We start from the raw sequence: 21,722 nt of genomic DNA on the forward strand, positions 1-21,722 counted from the left end.
GAGATTTTGACCTCTGGAAAAATAAAACTGGCACCCTGGGGTCAGGGTCTCTGGAGGTGCCCCCTGGCTGGGCCGGAGGAGCTGCTTCACCTTTAGTGTGTTGGGTGTGGAAAGGGGACCTCCTTGCCCCAAATGTCTCACACCCACTCACATTTTCTCCTTGAGTTTTCCTGCCTGGCCTCATAGGCCTTTGAGTTTATTATCTCTGGCCTTGATTATATTACCCTTAGTGCCTCAGTGAGCAGTAGTGTTGGTGACTGATTCACCATTTGGTATATGGCACCTGTACCAGTTCCAAAACAGATTATTTTGGAGCTCAGAGGCCAGCATGGACTACAGCAAAGGCCTAATTGCTTTAGATGCATTGGACATTTAAACTTAACTCTAGGAAGGAAACCATAATTGGAAGGGAACCTTACATTTGAATTTGGGCAACAATGCCCTCTGGAATGGCACACTTCAGCTGGCAAGCTTATCTCTCAAGCAGAGCTTTGGCGTTCTTGCTGTAGGTTGTTGTGAAAACTTGCCCACCAGCCCATGGGCTGGATCTCCATGGCCACTCTGTCAGCCTCGGGCCTCTGGCAAGCTGAAGCTACTTCCTTAATGGGTCTTGTTCATGTGGTCCGTGCCACAGAGTTCTCTTTAACAGACCCTGTGGGTCTATGAACAAAATGTTTGATATTAGTCTTCTGGGTGATTCTCTCCTAATCTCTAATGTGTGGAATTTAATGATCTGTCCCTCACTAGACTGATAGGCCTCCTTGAAGGTTAGAAAATAACCACCTCCAGTGAGTCAAGTTACTCAGTTTTCTCGTCCTGAAATTAAGTCGAAAGTAAAGTTGACCAAGAAAAGGAAATTTGTAGCCTCCAGAACTGTGTCCTGGACTTGGTAGGATAACTAGTGCATATCCAAACCAGTGGATCTCAAGGGGTTATATAAAGAAGGCTGGACTTTTGGAGATTATCCGAATACATAGCTTTCAGCACAGACCTGCTTCCTTTGCCTGTTTTGATAACGGCACAGGGTCTGCTATGTAGGAATACATTTGACTGAGAGGGTAAGGGCTGTGTGTGTGTGTGTGTGTGCGCGCGCACGTGTGTATAAGTGGATTTAGACGGGGCGTTCTGTTATTTCAGAGGCACAAAACTTTGTTCTCTCCCCTGGAAATACAACTACCTCTTGAGCTTGTGATTTCTGAATGATGATGCTTTCTTTCTGTAACCCTGACTGTGTAGTTGTAACCTCCATGGTCAAGATTTTAAATTAATTTTAATTCATAAAACTCACATATGCTTACCATAGGAGATATGAAAAAAGAGAAAAGAAAAAATTGTCCTATTTTTTTTTTGAAGCTTTATTTATTTATTTCTCTCCCCTTCCCTGCCCACCTCCCCCCCCCCCCCCCAGTTGTCTGCTCTGTGTCCACTTGCTGTGTTCTTCTGTGACCACTTCTATTCTTATCAGCGGTGGCACCCAGAATCTGTATTTCTTTTTGTTGCGTCATCTTGTTGTGTCAGCTCTCCATGTGTGCGGTTCCATTCCTGGGCAGGCTGAACTTTCTTTCATGCTGGGCGGCTCTCCTTACGGGGTTCACTCCTTGTGTGTGGGGCTCCGCTATGTGGCAGGGCACTCCTTGTGTGCATCAGCACTGTGCATGGGCCTGCTCCACACGGTCAAGGAGGCCTGGGGTTTGAACCGTGGACCTCCCATGTGGTAGGTGGATGCCCTGTCCATTGGGCCAAGTCAGCTTCCCCTATTTTTTAAAAATTATTTTTTAATAACACTTTTTTTTATTAAACTGAGTAGATCACATAGAATGTTACGTTTAAAAAAACATAAGAGGTTCCCATATAACCCACTCCCCACCCCCATCCACATCATTTTTGTAAATTGTATTTTTTTTAAAGATACATACATCACAAAAGTAACATTATAAAAAAGAGGTTCCCTTTTACCCCCCATCCCCCCACCCCACTTCTCCCACACCAACAACCTCCCCCATCATTGTGGCACACTCATCACACTTGGCGAACACATTTCGGAGCACTGATGCACCACATGGATAATAGTTTACCCTGTAGTTCACACTCTCCCCCAGTACATTCAGTGGGTTACGGCAGGATATATTATGTCCAGCATCTGACCCTGCAGTATCATTTAGGACAGCTCCAAGTCCCAAAAATGTCCCCTCATCACATCTCTTCTTTGTCCTGTTCTTAAACAATGTTTCCAGTCTTCTCTGCATATTTTTACGCAGTTGAAATGTTACATAATATTGTATTACAATATTGTGTCATAATTTTGTGTTAGCTCTTATTAAATAAATTTTGTAATACAAGAAAACAGGTAAGAGCACGAACTATAACCCAAAATGTCTGGGTTCCAATTCTGGTTCTCCAGTTACTAAAATGTCTGACCTTCGGTAAGTTACCTTACCTTGCTGTGTTTGCGTTTCCTCAACTAAATCAGTGCCTCTCAGATTGAGGGGTGAGGGGACAAGTTTTGCCCCTAGGGGACATTTGGCAATAGCTGGAGACATTCTTGGTTTTCAAGACCACAGGGTTGCTACTGGCATCTCATGAGTAGAGACCAGGAGTACTACTAAACAGCCTGCAGTGCACACAGTAGCCCCCACAGCAAAGAATTATTTGACCCAAAGTGCCAGTTGTGCTGAGATTGCGATACTCTGCTAAGTAAAATGGAGATAATAATAGTACCTACCTCATAGGATTGTTTTGAGGATTAAATGAGGTCAAATATGTAAAGATATGTTAAGTACTTAGAACACTGTCACAAAGTAACTGTCATGTAAGTGTTATTATTGCTATTGTAATTCCTTTTTTCACTTCATATCTGTACTATTATATATATATATATTTCCCCTCCCACCCCCTTGTTGTTTGCATCTGCTGTGTCTGTTCATTGTGTGCTCATCTTCTTTTTGGAGGCACTGGAATGGAACACAGGCCCTCTCATGTGGGAGGAGAGTGCTTAATTGCTTGAGCTACCTCCGCTCCCTGCTTTGTAGTGTCTCTCATTGTTTTTTCCTCCTTGTGTCTTTGCTCCATCATCTTGTTGCATCAGTTCACCGCACCAGCCATTGCGTCAGTTCACTATCTTGCTTTTCTTTAGGAAGCACTGGAAACCAAACCCAGAACCTCTTGTGTGGTAGGCAGGAGCTCAATCACTTGAGCCACATCCACTTTCCTCTACTGTATATTTTTAAATGTCATACATTGTTTATAAAAATGTCCAGAATATCATTTAGTGAAGCCTTCTTTCATATAAATATTGTGTTTCTCCTAACATGTCTTTCTTTCTTCCCCATCAGATGAAATTAAAGCAGAAATAGAAAAGCAGAGGTAAGCTGTAGCATATTCTCATGAGAACCACTTTCCCATTCTGTTTTCTCGTAATTATAATCTTTAGGGGTGGGCAGCACAGTGCTGGGCACATGATGGGACTCAGTATGTGTTTGAACCATTGCTGGGTTCATAGGTCACTGGCTCAATAGTTGTAAATCTGGAGAAAAGGATAAGGAAGATCAAGTCAGTGCTGTTGTACTTTTTACTAATGGAAGAGGCAAAACCCTTGTCTCTGTGTGTGTCATGCTTCCTTAGGCAGAAGGACAGCTTGCCCCATGAGTGGCTGCTCCTGGTCGTCCTAATAATAAAGCCAGTTAGTCACATGTCAGAAGCTCTGACAGGGCTGAGGCCAGGATCCAGCCAAGACTGTGTTGATTCAGCATGCTGATCAGAGGCCTTGCTCTCTGCATGTGGCACTTTGGTGTTTTTTTCCTAATACATGTGTTTAAACTTTTTTTTTTTTTTAAGATTTATTTATTTCTCTCCCCCCGCCCCCGTTGTCTGCTTTCTGTGTCCATCCGCTGTGTGTTCTTCTGTGTACGCTTCTATTTTTGTCAGCAGCACAGGGAATCTGTGTCTCTTTTTGTTGTGTCATCTTGCTGCATCAGCTCTCTGTGTGTGCAGCACCACTCCTGGGCAGGCTGTGCTTTTTTCACGTGGGGCGGCTCTCCTTGCAGGGCACACTCCTTACATGTGGGGCTCCCCTACACCGGGGACACTCCTGTGTGGCATGGCACTCCTTGCGTGCCTAGCACTGCACAAGGGCCAGCTCACCACATGGATCAGGAGGCCCTGGGTTTGAACCCTGGACCTCCTATGTGGTAGGTGGATGCTCTTATCAGTTGAGCCAAATCCGCTTCCATGTTTAAACTTTTAATTGTCTAGCCCTACTAATGCCAGTTTGCTTCCACCCATGATTAAATGATAGCAAGTTAAACAGCAAAGAGTAATGTGTTTTGTTTTGTTTTGTTTTGTGTGTTGTTTTTTTCATCGCCTTTCTCTGCCTTCTGCTTTTATTCTAGACTTGGCGCTGCCGCACCACCAAAGGCAAACTTCATTGAAGCTGACAAATATTTCCTTCCGTTTGAGCTAGCTTGCCAGTCCAAGTCCCCACGGGTGGTCAGCACATCCCTTGACTGCTTGCAGGTACATGTTTAAGTGTGATTGTGTAAAAGGGATTCTCTCCCAGCCCCACACGGTCCTTGCACAGGAGCCATGGAAGTTATCACCCTGGTGCTCAGAATGCCATCAGAGGTGCCAGGGAAAGGAGCAACCCAGCTTACTCTCTACTGAGGTCTGTGAGAGAGGGAATGAGGAGGTCAGGGAAGAGGGAGTGGTCTGATCTCTTTAGCTAAAATAAGAATTTTCCCCCTTGAAATACTTTATTTGTTGAATTCTCTTATGTATTTCTAAATAACCTTTATAGTAATTAATTAATTGTAACGTAGTACACGAGACATTTTTATGCAATTTTTTCTTAGTGGCATTAAAGTTCATAGTATCCAGTACAGAAATATCTATTTAGAGCCATAAGTAACCTTGTTATAAATCGTCTTTTACTAATAAGAAGCAGGGGCAGAAAAGTTAGGGCAAGTTGTCCAGCAACATGTAGGTAGGAAGAGAAAGAAGCAGGACTTGGGTATCTTAATTCTGGTCCACCATTCTTGTATTTTTTCTCAAACCCTGCTCCTGAGGTTTCTGATTCCCTCAAGGAATATTTATTCTTAACCTCAATGGGCAACTCACATCAATGAAAAAGCTTATCAATTTAAAAAATACATTGAAGAGATCCACAACTTACCAGTACTTTCTTGAGCAGGGATGATAAGTAGCTTCTTTATTATGATTGCTTGTAGAGCTGTGTTGTGAAGGTTTCTGAAGCTTTATCTGGGTTTCTTGAGAAAAGGTGACATGATCGATTGGTTATGTCTGCCTGGTCTCAGGACTGTTGGTGAGCATGCCACATTGCTGGCATCTCTGGACTAATATTTACTCTATTAATCTCACTTCTTTGATATATATATATATGTTTGAGAATGTATGGCAGTTTCTTTACAGAGGCAGCTCTTCCAAATGAAAAGGCATTTTCTCATTCAATATAATTCTGTACGGATTGTCCTATGCAAAATCTATAATGAGCCAAGAATTCTTAAAATGGCAGACTTAAATCCTACTTCCATCCTGAAATATTTGTTACTGTGAGTATTTTCTGAGGAAGTTTGACCCTAAGTTTAATTTTAGTTATTTTCTAGTGTTTTTTTTTTCCCCATGTTGTTTAGTTTTGAGGCAGGTACTGTCAGTTAACATTGATATACTAAGAACAATGAACTGTGCTGGGCCCTCTGTTAAGTGCCTTAGCTACATTAGCTTGTTTAGTCTTCCCAACAACCTTCAGAGGTACTTATTCCTGTCTTTGTTGTAAAATTAAGGAAACTGAGGGTTAATGAACAGTCCAGCCCAGGGTCTCCTGTCCAAGAAATAATGGAATTATTCAGGACTTTCTGACACTACATCTATCCTCCTAACCAAATTTGATCCACTCCCTCCATTTGTAAATAGTTTTATTGGAACACAGCCATGGTCATTTGTTTATGTATTATCAATGGCTGCTTTCCTGCTACTATAGCAGAGTTGAGTAGTTGTGACAGTCCGACCATATGACCCATAAATCCTAAATATTTAGGATCTAGTCCTTTATAGAAAAGTTTGTCGAACTCTGCTCTTAACTGTTACCTTTTGGTTCTGGCCTCTTTACTTAAAAATATGCAGTGTGTTTATATATATGTTATCACAATAAAATATTTTTTAAAAATTATCCTGTGTTTTCCTAGAAATATTTTGTTTCTAAAACTGTTTATGAATAATTTTAATGGAAACGTTGTCTTCCTACCTTAATCCAGCCTGCTGTCTTGAGGTATAAATTTAAGAATGTAGTGCCTGTCTTGAGGCTTGTAGCTAGGGTTGTCCCTCTTTTTAGAATGGTAGCTCGCTGGAGTTGAATAGGTGTACTAGGATTTCTTTGATTCATATACAAAATGCAAAATATGTCATCTTTTTATGATACTAGAAAGTAGCTGGGTGCATCATGAATACTAAACAAACAGAATTCATTTCCCCTTGGGGCTCTCTTTGTGAGACCAGTTTGACTGGCTTTTCCCAGTGCTGGTGAGGTGACTTCTTGGAAATGGAAGGCCAATGTCTGGGGGTGAAGTTTGGTTTGGGCAGAATTGAAGCTAGCTGCAGACACGCCCACATTGTGCCCTGGGCATTTAAAGGTGTCCTGGACCTTGAAAAGGGCTTGAAAAGGGCAGCAGCACAGGTGCTTCCAAGTTTGGTTTGCCAAGAGCACAGTAAACTCAGTGTTCCTTCTCTCTAAAGGGAGAGGGCCTGGAGATTTCCCTTGGTGCTCGCTTCTGTCAAGGAGTAAAAGATTCTCTGTTCCTTTCCTTTAGTGCTTGGTCACACCTTCCCAAGGCCAGGGCTCAGGGTAAGGAGGGTTAGGATTTAATCTTATCTGAACTAGTGCGTGTTCTCTTAAGTTTTTCTGGTCATGTATCAGTAACAAAATTTCTTTTTGAAAACATTCTCCCAATATATTCGTATTTCTTCAGTTTTAAATATACATGTGCTACTGTTACTAAATTATATATAGGGCGGCCGACTTGGCCGAGTGGTTACGGCGTCCGCCTACCACAGGGGCTGTCCACGGTTCAAACCCCAGGCCTCCTTGACCCGTGTGGAGCTGGCCCATGCACAGTGCTGATGCGCGCAAGGAGTGCCCTGCCACGCAAGGGTGTCCCCCACGTAGGGGAGCCCCACGTGCAAGGAGTGCGCCCCGTAAGGAGAGCCGCCCAGCGCGAAAGAAAGTGCAACCTGCCCAGGAATGGCACCACGCACATGGAGAGCCGACACAACAAGATGACGCAACAGAGAGAAACACAGATTCCCGTGCCGCTGACAACAACAGAAGCAGACAAAGAAGACGCAGCAAATAGACACAGAGAACAGACAACCGGGGGAAGGGGAGAGAAATAAATAAATAAATTATATACATTATAAAATGTATAAACTGAACTTTAAAAAGGATAAGATAAAATAAATAGAAATAGAAGTTCTAATATTTTCTTCCTACACCCCAGGAAGGGTATAGGAAACCACTGGTCTAAGTTGTGTTGCTCATATCAGGAACGTTATCTTTTAGTTATTATTTCTAGAACACTTTGGATTTTTAATGCACATTTAAAAATCAATTATAATTATATAAATTGTACATAATTATATTCTCTTAAAACATTTTTTTAGAACTTTGCAGATAAGGCTGAAGTCCCTTGGGACACCAGTCCCAAGGCCAGTTATCTGTTCAGGTGTGTAATTTCCTTTCTTTTCTTTTCTTTATTTTAAACAAACAGTATGATCTTATGCAGTGCTTTTTACATTCAACAGTGTTTTTAAAATCTAGCCATATTGCTACATACCTTTTCCAACTGTGCAACCTTCCTTGGACACATGCATCAGTGTTTCTCTGGGAGTAAGAACCGATAAATCAAACTGCAGTGTCATAATTGACAGTTTGTATTCTTATCACTGGGGTAAAAGAAATGGTACTAAATTCAGAATATAGATAACTGAGGTGGAAGACTTAATTTGGACCACATGTACTCATCCATGTGGATGGGATCACACTCAGAATAGAGCTTACTGACCTCATCTTTTGTTGCTAGGTGTGTCTTAATTTGCATAAAAAATATGATCTTTCAGCGTTTCTTCTTGTGTACTTGGTCCTGTGAAGGCTTGTTGTAGTGTATTTTATTTTCATCTTCTGCTCCATGCAAATCTCCTTGGACTAGTTTTTCAGTGGGCCAGTGGCCCAATGGCCTCCTTCTTCTGTCCCTTTTCCCATTCCTTCCTTGTGTAGGCAGGGAATAGACAGGAACCTCTATTCTCCATCTCCATTAACCCCTGACTCCCCCCAAAATCCAAATGCTCCCCTGAACAGCTGAGATTGCCTCCCTCTGGTGTCCCTGTTTCTACTCCTGTTGCTTTCCAGCCTGTTCTCCACACACATGTAGAGGAAACCTTTTAAAATCAGTCACATCATGTTAACTCTTTTCTTAAACCTGATGTAGCTTTCAACCTCATTCACTGTGTGAAATGCTTTCCTTGAACAAGCTTGCCAAATGTGCTTTTACCACTGGGCCTCTGACATATTTTCAGGCTTTTGTCTATGCATTTATTAAAATATGTATATACATATACATGCATAATTTTATTTTCCAAAACAGGATAATGCTATACATTATCACTGCAGCTTGCCCTTTCACTCAGCAGCATATTATGAACATATTTACGTTCAGTCATTAAATCAGCAAATATATGTTGATCTCCTCCTTCATATTAGGCACTGTACTGGGTTCCAGGGATACAGCAGTATATAAAACAGACAAAAATCCTCATCCTTATGGAGCTTACATTCTAGTCATTGTTAAGTGTTAGAGTGTGATTAAATTTTATGTTGAAAAATAAAACAGGGAAGGAAGATGGGGTTGAAATTTTGAGTAGGTTGCTGGTTCTAGAAGGCATCGATAATAAGTGTATTTGTTAGTGACAACTTAAGAGGAAGTGAGGGGTGAGCCATGTAGACACCTGGGGGAAGAGCAGTCCAGGGAGAAGAAACTGCAAGTGCAGAGGCCCTCAGGTGGAGGTGTCCTGGTATAGAGCCAGGAGGAGGCCATTGTGCCTGGAGCACAGTGATCTGCAGGGGGCACACAGAGATCGGCGATGGAATGGGGTGTTTCTGTAGGACACACAAGGCTCTATAAGTCTCAGCCAGGACTTTCAGCTTTGTTTGCTTCCCTTGGAGAATAGACATCATATGAGAGAAAGGAGCTCATTTTTCCTGCTCACCACGGTATAGCTCCAGTGCCCAGAACAACACCTAGCACAGAGAAGGATGAGAAGGTAGAGCCAGAAAGACCCCAGGACCCAATAACACCTTTCTTCTGGCCCTGTCACACTGTGCAAGGAAGGAAATAAAAATCATACTTAAAACACTTTTCAATTTGGAAGGTAATGTGGCCTTCAAGGAGTATGTATTAGGCGGAATACTTCAGCTTCTCTTTCATACTTTAAACATGCAGCAATCCATTTCCTCTTTGCTTTGCAGCATCTGTGTTGGGTTACATGGGGCCTGCTTTTCAGGAGGTCACAGACCATTGTACTCATTGTACTCAGAAAACAGACTCAAGTAAGGAATAAGCAGTGTCAAAAATGAGCAGGGCTCATCTTTGATGTAGCCAGCCCTCCTCTCTTAGGAAGCCTGGAAATACAGGATCAAAGAGGGATGAGGTAAAGGACATCTTGACTTGTTCTTTAAGAAAATGCTTTGCACCCACACGACTGGAGATCCCCATGGTTGGATTTGATCAGTAGATGGTGTGCTGTCATCTCCCCTACTTAGTCATTTGATCCAGGAGGATTGTATTTCTACTCTCAGCCACTCTCTTATTCTGTTTTTCTTTCTGCTTTCATAGCTAATGGGGAAAAGCCAGTGAGAAATGGCATCAAGCCTCTGCAGAGTAGCTGGTCTTCCTGTTTTTGTTGGCCACAGTAGTGTCTATAGCCTCAGGAGCTTGTGTCCATTTTGTGTGGGTAGAGGCAAGAGTGGGACAAACCAGAAGCTGAAAAAGAGAAAGAAGGGAAAGCATTTTTGAAAGTTGTTATCGAGTCACTGAAAGCAGAGAGTGCCTTAGAATTCAGGTAGCCCTGTGGCTGACAGGTGGTTCTTTTATCTAATCAACTATTTAAAAACAAAACAGGGAAGCGGATTTGGCCCAGCGGTTAGGGCATCCGTCTACCACATGGGAGGTCCACGGTTCAAACCCCGGGCCTCCTTGACCCATGTGGAGCTGGCCCATGCGCAGTGCTGATGCGTGCAAGGAGTGCCCTGCCACGCAGGGGTGTCCCCCGTGTAGGGGAGCCCCACGCGCAAGGAGTACACCACATAAGGAGAGCCACCCAGCGCGAAAGAAAGTGCAGCCTGCCCAGGAATGGCACCGCACACACAGAGAGCTGACACAACAAGATGACGCAACAAAAAGAAATACAGATTCCCGTGCCACTGACAACAACAGAAGTGGACAAAGGAAAACACGCAGCAAATAGACACAGAGAACAGACAACTGGGGTTGGGGGAGGGGAGGGAGAATGGGGAGATAAATAAATAAATAACAAAAACAACAACAACAACTTGGATATCTTGGAGAAAACCACTGGTTCCTGGGTCCTACCCCAGAAATTCTGGTTTCAGTAGGTCTGGGTTGAGGTCCAGGAATCTAGTTTTAATGAGCTGCCCCAAGTGATTTGAATCTCAGCCCGGCTTGGAAATCATTCTGTCCCTGGCCTTTTTTATTTCTCAAGGCAACAAAGGTGTTTATTTGGGGATTAAAATTGCAGTTTGGAGAGCACAGATTCAGATAGCAACCCAAATTTTGTCCATCTTGGCTGCCCCTGTCCTGTAAGGTCCCTTCTAGCTCTCAGATTCTCCATGATGAAATCAAGTCATGAGTGAGGTGGCAGAGGCAGATGGCCTCTGAAAGATGAGCCCCTGGACAAACTGACCCATAAGATGACAGTCCATAGGTGCTGCCTTAGCAGCTCTCACCACTTTAGCCACTTGGATGACATGCACTGTTTGATTATGTAGGTAACGAATTTAGTTATTGTTTTGACTTAATTTTTGGACTAGAAAATATATGGACATGGTTTAACATTCATTAAGAATGAAAGGATGGGGAAACGGACTTTGGCCCAGTGGTTAGGGCGTCCGTCTACCACATGGGAGGTCCGGGGTTCAAGCCCCAGGCCTCCTTGACACGTGTGGAGCTGGCCCAAGCGCAGTGCTGATGCGCGCAAGGAGTGCCGTGCTACACAGGGGTGTCCCCCGCATAGGGGAGCCCCACGCGCAAGGAGTGCACCCATAAGGAGAGCCGCCCATCGCGAAGGAGGGAGCAGCCTGCCGAGGAATGGCGCCGCCTACACTTCCCGTGCCGCTGACGACAACAGAAGCGGACAAAGAAACAAGACGCAGCAAAAAGACACAGAAAACAGACAACCGGGGGAGGGGAGGGGAGGGGAATTAAATAAATAAAAATAAATCTTAAAAAAAAAAAAAGAATGAAAGGATGTACTATAAAGTGTCTTAGTACCACCCCTCCCCACAGCTGCTTAGTTGTCCTCCCCTCAAGCAAAAGATATTATCATTAGTTTCTTATGCATCCTTCCAGTTTAAAAAAAAAAGTGTTTATATGTATACATACATATACACATGGTTTTTAACAGTTTTGAGATTTAATAGTCATTTACTTTACAAGTCATCCATTTAAATTCTACAGTTCAGTGGTTTTTAGAATATTGACAGAGTTGCACAACCATCAGTACAGTTGGATTTTAGAACATCTTTATCACCCCCAAAAGAAATCTCATATCCATTAACAGTCACTCCCTGTTTCTTCCCACCATCCTCCAAAGCCTAGGCAACTGCCTGTCTACTTTCTATCTCTGTTAGGTATAGTTTTTAGCCCCTCAATTTTTTACATAAGTGGTGGCATACTAGGGACTCTTCTGCCTTTTTCACTGAACACCGTGGCCTCTTCATGAGCCGAGGAGGAATGCTTCATTCACAGAAGTGTTAGGTCTTCCCTGCACCTGGAAAGCCAAGGAGTGTGTAGGAATGGAAGTTAAAGACCTCACTTATTGCTTAGTTTTTTCCTTTTTCCTGTTGTGGGCTGCCTCAGTCCCCAGCAGGCAGCAGCTTGTAATCTTTTCTTTCTGTGTCCAGAAACTCATCGCATATGGACATATCACGGGCAATGCCCCCGACAGCGGAGCCCCAGGAAAGCGACTCATCGACAGGATCGTGGAAACCATTTGCAATTGTTTTCAGGGCCCGCAGACTGATGAAGGGGTTCAGTTACAGATAATTAAGGTATTTCTGTTAGTTTGCCTGGTCTGTTTGTAAAGTAGGAAGCCAGTTCCTTTTGGGAATTTGGAGTTTTAATTTACCGTATGTTAGTTGTCTTAGGTGTTGAGCTAGAACAGAAAATTTTAAGTGTCACTTAAATCCTTTGTTAATTGTCAGAATTTATTAGCATACCCAAAACAGGAAGAGTAAAACCAGGTGTGTTTTCAAAGTAAACAGTTCTACTATTAACAGTTCAAATTGTCTTCTGAATTAAATCTGCTTGAAATCCTCTAGCCTTTCCCTTTGAAATTCTGAGTTCCCAATTTGCTGTTTCTCAATGGGTCCTTATTGACATTGTTATCAAAAACTTGCTTCCTGTCCTGTTGTTTCCCTGTTCTATTTCTGCTTCCACGAATGGTTTGGTATGGGATGCTATCATTTGTTTGTTGGAGAACAGGATCAGGATGGGTGTAGCCAAGTTTTCAAATCTTAAATCTTGAATTTATTAGCTTTCAGTAGATGGCCTCATGTAGCTGTACCCTTAAAGCTCTCTTGAAAGCCTGTAGGGAACTGGGAAACTGACTGCCCATCGATAACATATACATTTTGTCATTGGTAAGGGTGAGACCAAGTTGGAGCAGTTTCCTTCCTGAGAGAAGTATCTACATTTTTCATTCTGGGTTTTCAATCAATATTAAATTTAAGAAATTTTGCTTTTTTAAAAAGTATACTTGTAGAAAGCCCACTTCAGACCTGCTTAATTATTTCAAATAATTTGGATTTTATGGATTTAATAGTTTTAAACTCAGAGCATTAGGCTCTTGATATTATCATTCAGTTGAGTTTGCAGAGCCATTTTTCTAAAATTTATCTTTAAAAAACCAACAAAGCCGAACCCTTGAGAAGAGTTTGTCCACAGAAGGATGGGAGGGTGGGAGATATTCCTGAATGTGAAGATTCTGTATTTCTGTTTTAGGCCCTTCTCACTGCAGTGACTTCCCCGCACATTGAAATTCACGAGGGCACTATTCTGCAGACAGTTAGGACATGTTATAATATCTATTTGGCCAGCAAAAATCTCATCAATCAAACCACTGCCAAGGCTACCCTGACTCAGATGCTGAACGTCATTTTTACCCGCATGGAAAACCAAGTGGTGAGTGGTAGCAATTAGCTGCTAAGTAAGGGACCTCATCCCTGCTGTGAATGGTTTAATGTGTGGCCTCCCTTGTGAAGAATCACTAGCATTTCTAAAGTTTTATCTCTTTCTTGTGAATTCTCTGTATTGTGCTTTTGTTCTTGATTTCAGAATCAGAGTGAATATTGCATGGGTTTTGAAGTTTGCATTTTGAGTTCATCAAAGCAATTTATTTCCTTCTTAATTTAATCTTCTGGCTGGAAACATTTTTAGGCAAGAGAATGACATATTTTTTGTTCCTTATCAAGATGCTGGGATCATTTAGATTGAATCCTTTGTTGTTGTTGTTGTTGCTTTTTAGTTGCAGGAGGCCAGAGAACTGGAAAAATCAGTCCATTCGAAACCCCAGTCCCCCGTGATCCAAGCTATGGCAGTTTCTCCAAAGTTCAATCATTTGAAGCAGAGCCAGACTCAAAGCAAACCAACAACTCCTGAAAAAACAGACTTAACCAATGGTGAACCTACCAGGAGAGGTTCTGGTGAAGTGACCTCAGAAAATGGAGATGTGACCAGAGAAAGAATCCCATCATTATCAGGTATAGCCCAGCAGCACACTGTCCCTCTCTAGTAGTGAAAGGAAATCCTGTGCCCACTGGGCAGGTAAAGGAGCTATCTGGTAACATCTGCAGGAGATTTCTGATAGCACTTTGTCCATTTCTGGGCTTCCCCTTGACATCTTTCCACTTTGCTTTTCTCTTGCAGAACACGGTCAGTTAGGCATGATGTCTAATGTCCTGCTTTCAGCTGCACAATTTTCTCTAAGTAGCTCTTACTATGTATCTAGATACTTGGTGTCAATGGGTTTAGTTTGGAGGCATGTATCTGCCAGTAGTTAATTGTTGGGTAATTAGTCATGTAATATTTGTCTTATCCGTCCAGAGGAGGACAAGGACTTCGTCTGTCACGTATGCACTGGATATTTGTGCCTTGCCCGGTGCTTGGAAGTTAGTGGCTACTTATAAACATCTGAAAGGAAAAAAAAGGTAGATGGGTGGATTGATGGGTATATGGAAAAACGGAGAGGAGTTTTCTTTTCCTCTTTTAGCGACCAACTACATTATTTATTTTTGTTTGCTTTTTTAAAATAAAAGAATTTTCCACACCTGATTATAGTCTTAAAATAAATGAAATATTAGGCATGAAATCTTGGATTGGATTTTCATAGAATATTTCTGAGTGTTTGTATCTCTCCCTGGGCAATTCATATGACCTAGATCCAAAATTCTTATTTTCTTAGGAATTTGTCTTAAACCCTAGCAATTCTGTCAAATTATTCTTCAGTCTACCTTATTGTTCTATAGGAGTTATCTCATGTGTCTTTATAATTGATCTGCTGTCTTCTTGGGTCATGTTACTAATGATGATTTCTGTTGGTAGTATGTTTTTTACTAGAGTGCACAAACTTTGAGCAGATTTTGTTCCTTCATAATTTACCAGAATGTTTGCCGTACATTGGAACAGGCCAAGTATTACTAGAATGTTGTTCTGTATCAGTTTACTCAAGGAAAGGACAAAAAGAGAAAGTTGCTACCGAGAATTTTCTGTGTCTCGGGGTGAGTGCTGAGTTGCTATTTACTCACTCCTGCTCTCCTTTGTCTTAGGGAAGGTGCTCAGAAATTCCTGGCCTGCCCCTTATAACTGTTGTCATCTTCACTTTCTTAACTCTCCAGGCAAGGACCAAGTTTTTACTGTAACCCTTATCAAGCTGTGGTCAGCCAACTAATATTAATATTTAAACACAGTAGTGAGCTTAGCTGTGCAGATATAAAAGCAGGTCTTGCTGAGCTGCATGAAAATGATTTCACTACAGCCCATTTTCCACTCAGCAGCCAAAAGTGATCTCTTAAAAGCATGAATTAGATCATGGCTCTGGCCTGCTTAAATTCCTTGGGTAATTTCCTTTCTCTCCCCATTCAGAGTGAAATCCACACTCTCCCTTCTCCCATCCCCATGTGACCTGCCCACCTCTCTACCCTCTTTTTATACCTTTCTTCCCTTTTGATTGCTACACAATGCACAGGCATTAGTTCTAGTTCTTCAAAGTGCCGTGCTTAGTGCTTACTCCTACCTCAGTGCTTTGGCACTTACTCCCTCCTCCGCCTTTTTTTCTTCAGGTCTCTCAGTTTAAATGTTAACCTCCTTAGTGAGCCTCCCTAGACACCCTATCTAAAGCACTCCTTCTATTCTACCCCAAATCCTCCTTTATTTTTTTCATGGAACTTGGTGTCACTTGAAAGTGTTGATGTTCTCTTGTCCTGGTGTGAGACCTAGGCTGCCCTCGTCACTGTGTTCCCAGCACCTGGAAGGGCGCCTTGCACCCTCTGCAGACACTGGGTAAATGGCTTTTTTTAATGAATGGGAGAAAATGTGCTTTCTAGAATAAGTGTTGCAAAAACACAGTAACTTGAAGTTCTGTCCTAACAAACAGAAAATGATTTGGAGTTCGTATTTGTTGTGAATTTTGTTGCCAGTTCTTGGTGGACTCTGTGGGGCTTCTCCCAGGAACATGGTAATCAGAATGCCTGTGAGAGTCATCCTGCAAACCTGCAAATAGTGGATCAGAACAGTCACTTTAAAAAGAGCACATGACTTCCAGTTCAAAATGTTACTCTAAGGAAAGCCTGGGTCCTTCAGAAGAGAGGGTTGAGCAGCTGGGAAGCCAGGGAGGAAGGGCAACCCGAGTAGCAGATGGTGGAGGCGCCCAGGAGTCCAGGCTGTTGAGGCCCAGTGAGAAGCCCAGGCTCTGGCTGCTCTGGGGGGGAGGTGGGCACACCACAGGCTCTCCTACAGACTCCGTCCTATAGTAATTGCCTCGTGGGAGCCCACGTGAACTTGGCACTCACTGTGCCAGGCGCTGTACTAAGTAAGTTGACACTTGTCATACATTTTCCTGTTAAGTACCTGGGAACCCTCCCCACAACCTTCCTGGGATGATTTGTCTTCCCATCTAATTGTCCTGGATGGAGAGGAATTCACGGACAGACGTGAGCATCTTTTTCCTAACTTAGCAGTTCTGTTTCTCCTCCCAAATTAATAAATTGACAATCTGCTTGTCATTCTCATCAGTGCCCCAAAAGTGGCCCAGATTGCAAACCTACAAAATGAGATATTTCAGCCTGAGACATGCCAGCCTGTATGAAAATTTGGAGATGGCCACCAGCTGTCCCAAGGGGCCCTCCCCACATCCATTCACTCTTCTGATTTCCCAGATCTTCTTGTCCTTTTTTTAAAAAACAGCTTTAGTGAGTTATAATTCACCTACCATACAATTCACCCAGTTAAAATGTGTAATTCACTGGTTTATAGAATATTGACAGGGTTGTGCAGCCAGCACCACAATAAATTTTGGAACATTTTCATCACCCCAAAAAGAAACCTAGTCATTCCCCATTTTCTTTTAAGTTTCCTTTTTTAATTTTTAAAATTTTTGTATTTTAGATTACATAAATGTTACATTGAAAATATAGGGGGATTCCCGTATGCCTCACCACTCCTCTTTCCCACTTTCCCCCTTTACATTTTTAATTACTGTGGTACATTTGTTACAATCGATGAACACATATTGAAGCATTGCTACTAACCATGGTCTGTATCAGGGGTTCTTAACCTTTTTTGTTCCACAGACCCCTTTTCCAGTCAGATGAAAATCACAGACCCCTTACTAAGTCCACATTACTGTATATTATTTAATAATAAATCTATCACACCCACACCAACATGTCCCCACAAGAATAATGTTTTTTTGAATTTCAATTCAAGCTTATGGACCCCTTGTTAAGAACCTCTAGTCTATAGTTTACACTTTGTACCACACAATTTTACAGGTTTTGACAAAATGTATAATGGCCTTTATCCGTCATTGCAGTGTTATGCAGGACAATTCCAATGTTCCAAAAATGCCCCATGTTACACTTATTCTTCCCCTTCCCTCCCCTCAGAACCTCTGGTGGCCACAGCCTTTATATCAGTGTTACAAGTTTTCCATTGCTAGAATATTAATAAGTCTACTTTAGTCTATAGTTGCATTCCCCCTTATATTTGTTCATTCCTCAATCTTGAGAATTTTAGGATGGTAATGCTCACTCTGTTTCTGATTGAGAGGGGGTTAATTTTCTTTTTAAGATTCTGACTTTTTAATCCTAGACATTAGATACCATCATTTTTACATTTATATAGATATGTAAAATTATGAATTTCTTTGCTCACCTTTCTTCTTGCGTGACATGCCTTTTTTTTTTTTTTTAAGATTTATTTATTCCCTCACCCCCACCCCATTGTTTGTGGTCACTGTCTGCTCTCTGTGTACATTTGCTGTGTGCTCTCTGTGTCTACTTGTCTTCTCTTTAGGGGGTACCAGAAACCGAACCCGGGATCTCCCATGTGGAAAAGAGGCACTCAGTCTCCTGAGCCACTTCAGCTCCCTGGTTTGTTGTGTCTCTCATTGTTTTTTCTCTTTGTGTCTCTTTTGTTGCATCATCTTGTTGTGTCAGCTCGCCGTGCCATCTCGCCTTCTCCAGGAGGCACTGGGAACCGAACCCAGGACCTCGCGTGGAGATGGAAGCCCAATTGCTTGAGTCACATCTACTTCACACATGTCATTCTTTAAGAGAAAAACGAAAAGACCTGGGAGCCAAACATCAATTCCTTCCATGCAACACTTTAATTTAAAAAAAAAAAGGTAGAACATGCCAACATTTACACTATAAAATAGAGTAAATTTATCCTCTGTCTCCCAATATGGAAGTTTTTTGGTCAGACAGTCTGGATTCAGATCATGATTCTGTCACTTAGTAGCTCTGAGACCTTGGGCAAAATCTTTACCCCCCTGAGCCTCAATTTCCTCATTTGTAAAGTGGAATTATAACTAATACCTATCTTACAGGGCTGTGAGAATTAAATGATAGCAGTGCCTGGTACTTAGGGCCATGTAAGTGTTTGCTGTTGTTATTTTCTAAGATAAATTTCAGCTTAAAAACTGAGTTGGTATACAGAAAAAGGGCAGCTATTTCATATAGTAATGAGATGTATGGGTGGTAGGAACAGCGCAGTAAGATAAAGTAAGCCTGTGTGCTTTCCATGTTAGCAATACCAAATTTTCCACTTTAGGAATTTTATTATTTTTTTGTTGACAAAAAAATCTCAAAGTGACCCATTATAAAAATAACAAAATGCATCTCTAGTTTTCCCTTCTTCCCAGCTTGTTTTTGATGCAACCTGCCTTATAGGAAATAAACCACTTAAGCTTTAGCTTATTGGTTTACAGCATTTTCTTTACTGTGTAATGGACATGTATTCTGAGCTGATAAATCACCTAATTCATTTCTTCTCAATGAACTGTTGTTATACTGTCAAAGAACCATATTGTTGTGTGGTTAGAATGTGGCAGCAAAAAGCTTTGCTACCTGTTCTTTTTCCCCTTAAGAAGTCTTAAATATTACTAAGTGCTTGAATGTAGGCCACAAACTCTAGACCAGTTTCTAGGAAACAGGCATGCCATGCTTTATTGTCATAATGTGTTTACACTTGCTCCCTCCAACTCCAGATCTACTCTGCTTTTCCTTGTAGCACACTTAGTTTGCCAAAAGCTGCCAATGCAAAGTACCAGAAATGGGTTTGCTTTTATAATAGGAAATTCATTAGGGGAAAAAGCTTACAGTAAAAGTCTGAAAAAATGCCCAAGTCAAGGTACTCTCAGAGATGCTTTCTTACCAAAGTCAGCTACTGGTGATCCTGGTATCCTGCCCACATGGTGAGGCAAGATGGCAGCTTACCTCTGCTGGGGTTCCTGCCTTCCCCTCAAGGCTCACTGTCTCTAAGGTATGACTCATCAGCCTTGAGCTGCTACATGGGCCCAGCCTCCTAGGGTCTAGTGCTTCAGCTTTGGCTGCTAGTGATCCTTGCATCCTTTTTTACATGGCAGAGCTAAAATGGTAGCTGTCATTCTCTGTGCATCTTTTTGTGTGTTCTCGATTTGTATAAGACCCAACAAGAGGCAGAGACCCAACCTGAGTCAAGCCTCACTGACATAGTAGAATCAAAAGTGATCTATATATTAAAAAAAAAAAAGGTGATCCATACTGGATGATCTAATCAAGGTCCCTTAACAGAATCTAATACAGTCAAAGGTTCTCACCCTCACAGGAATGGATTAATTAAAAAACATAATCTTTCCTGGGATTACAGGAGATCTTCAAACTGTCATGTGCTCTAACATACAATATAATTTACTTATATATTTTCCCCAGCTAGAATGTAAGCACCATGAGGGCAGGGATCTTTGTAATAGACTCTGAGGTATTCCAAACTCTGAGGTATTCCAAATGCATGTACTCTTAGGCAGTCAGTTTGTTAGCTGAATGAATGAGTGGATGCTTCTCACTGCTCCTTCTATCTCCTTCATCCATGGTCCCTTCTGAATTGGAACAAGATCAGGGACATGAGAAGGCATAGCTCCTTCCATCTTTCTTCTACTATTCTTAGCCTATAACTTCCATCTTCAAGAGCACCTTGTGGTTCAAGATGATGCCATTTTGTTCTAGGCAGGAAAATGGTGGAAGAGGGTAAACTAAAGGACTCCCTGCAAGCTAAGTCATTCCCCTTTCCAAGGAACCTTTACGGAAACTGGCCCTGATAATGTACATTTACCCTTCATTGGTTTAAAATGGGTCAAATGACCACCCTGTTTGCAAGGAAAGCTGGAAAGTGTAAGTACATTCCCTTCCAAGGCAAAATGAGAGATCTGTTAGTAAGGAAGAAGGGTATCAGGTGAATGATAATACCTGCCACAGAATTGTTTTCCAGCTGGTTGGGGAGAGAATGGCAGCAGGGGATTGTCTCATTTGAACCTATTCAAAGCAACTGTCTTCTTTTGCTTGTGGACAGAATTTGTGAAACAGGTAGGTTCTGGTGCCTCATCAGTAATGGCCAGGTGGCAACCGCCTCATTTTTCAAATATTTAATTTGTCAAACATTTTCACAGCGTGCTTGAAACTTTTTTTTTTTTTAAGATTTATTTTTTCTTTATTTCTCTCCCCTTCCCGCCCCCCCCCCCCACCGTTGTCTGCTTTCTGTGTCCATTTGCTTTGTGTTCTGTGCCCACTTGTATTCTTGTCAGCAGTACCCGGAATCTGTGTCTCATTTTGTTGCATCATCTTGCTACATCAGCTCTCCATGTGTGCGGCAGCGCCATTCCTGGGCATGCTGCATTTTTTTTTCGCGCTGGGTGGTTCTCCTTACGGGGTGCACTCCTTGCGCAGGGGGCTCCCCTACACGGGGGGCATCCCTGCGTGGCACAGCACTCCTTACGTGCATCAGCACTGCGTGTGGGCCAGCATAACACACAGGTCAGGAGGCCCTGGGTTTGAACCTTGGACCTCCCATGTGGTAGGCGGACGCCCTATCCGTTGTGCCAAATCCAATTCCCTGTGCTTGAAACTTAAACACAACAGACTTCTTGGTGGTTATTACAGTATCCAGAAAACCTGAGACCTACCTGAGGCCAACAGCAAGAAGGCAGTCCAGGATCTTGCTTCTTTGTGGCTTGTATTGGGATTTTTCATCAGCAGCTCCCTCTACAAAAACATTCTGTCAGAATCAGGGCTTCCTGACTCTCCCCACCACTTCCTGGCCTAAGAATATTTGGATTTTGCACAGATACTTTTACAGTTCCAGCTTATACCTTTACCAGTCTCTCAAGGAAAATGAGTTGAACACTCTTAGCCCTCCAAGAAACGGTGAAGACGATGCTGTTTTAATGGGAAAATGGCAGTGAGGGAAAGGGGGAAATCCATGTTGAGATGGAAAAATTATTTTTTTCTCCTTGGGAATGCAAGACAGTGAGTCAAGGCATTAATACTAACTGAAACTGCTTTTTGTATTAGCAGTGCAGTTAGTTGGGAAATTTCACTACAGACTTTGTTTAATAGGGGGGCTTAGTGTACAGGACCTGGAAGGTTCAGAAGTGAGCAGTCGTCTATTATGAAGGCATCATAAATGTCTTATTAGCACAAGCACACTCTGCGTGTAAGACACACAGGCCTAATAAAAATTAGTGCTCATGTGCTTACTCTTCTTGAGAGACTCTTCTAAACACTACATGCACTGTATCATTTAATTTTCATGAAACCTTGTGAGGTAAGTGCTGTGTACCCCCTCGTTTACTGGTGAGGGAACTGAGGCTTGGGAGGTAAAGTAACCTAG

General features: G+C 42.2%; 1 protein-coding gene across 1 annotated transcript in view; it reads left to right on the forward strand.

Annotated features, from left to right (window-relative positions):
- ARFGEF2 (ARF guanine nucleotide exchange factor 2) overlaps positions 1-21,722 on the forward strand; it is a 135,486-nt gene that overhangs the window by 17,117 nt on the left and 96,647 nt on the right. Inside the window, exons 2-6 of the mRNA XM_058287202.2 lie at positions 3,333-3,363; positions 4,389-4,512; positions 12,203-12,349; positions 13,302-13,481; positions 13,825-14,059. Coding sequence (XP_058143185.1) covers positions 3,333-3,363; positions 4,389-4,512; positions 12,203-12,349; positions 13,302-13,481; positions 13,825-14,059 — 717 coding nt within the window. The remainder of the gene's footprint in view (positions 1-3,332; positions 3,364-4,388; positions 4,513-12,202; positions 12,350-13,301; positions 13,482-13,824; positions 14,060-21,722) is intronic.

Source organism: Dasypus novemcinctus, chromosome 24, assembly GCF_030445035.2.
Source record: "Dasypus novemcinctus isolate mDasNov1 chromosome 24, mDasNov1.1.hap2, whole genome shotgun sequence".
NCBI classification, from domain to species: domain Eukaryota; kingdom Metazoa; phylum Chordata; class Mammalia; order Cingulata; family Dasypodidae; genus Dasypus; species Dasypus novemcinctus.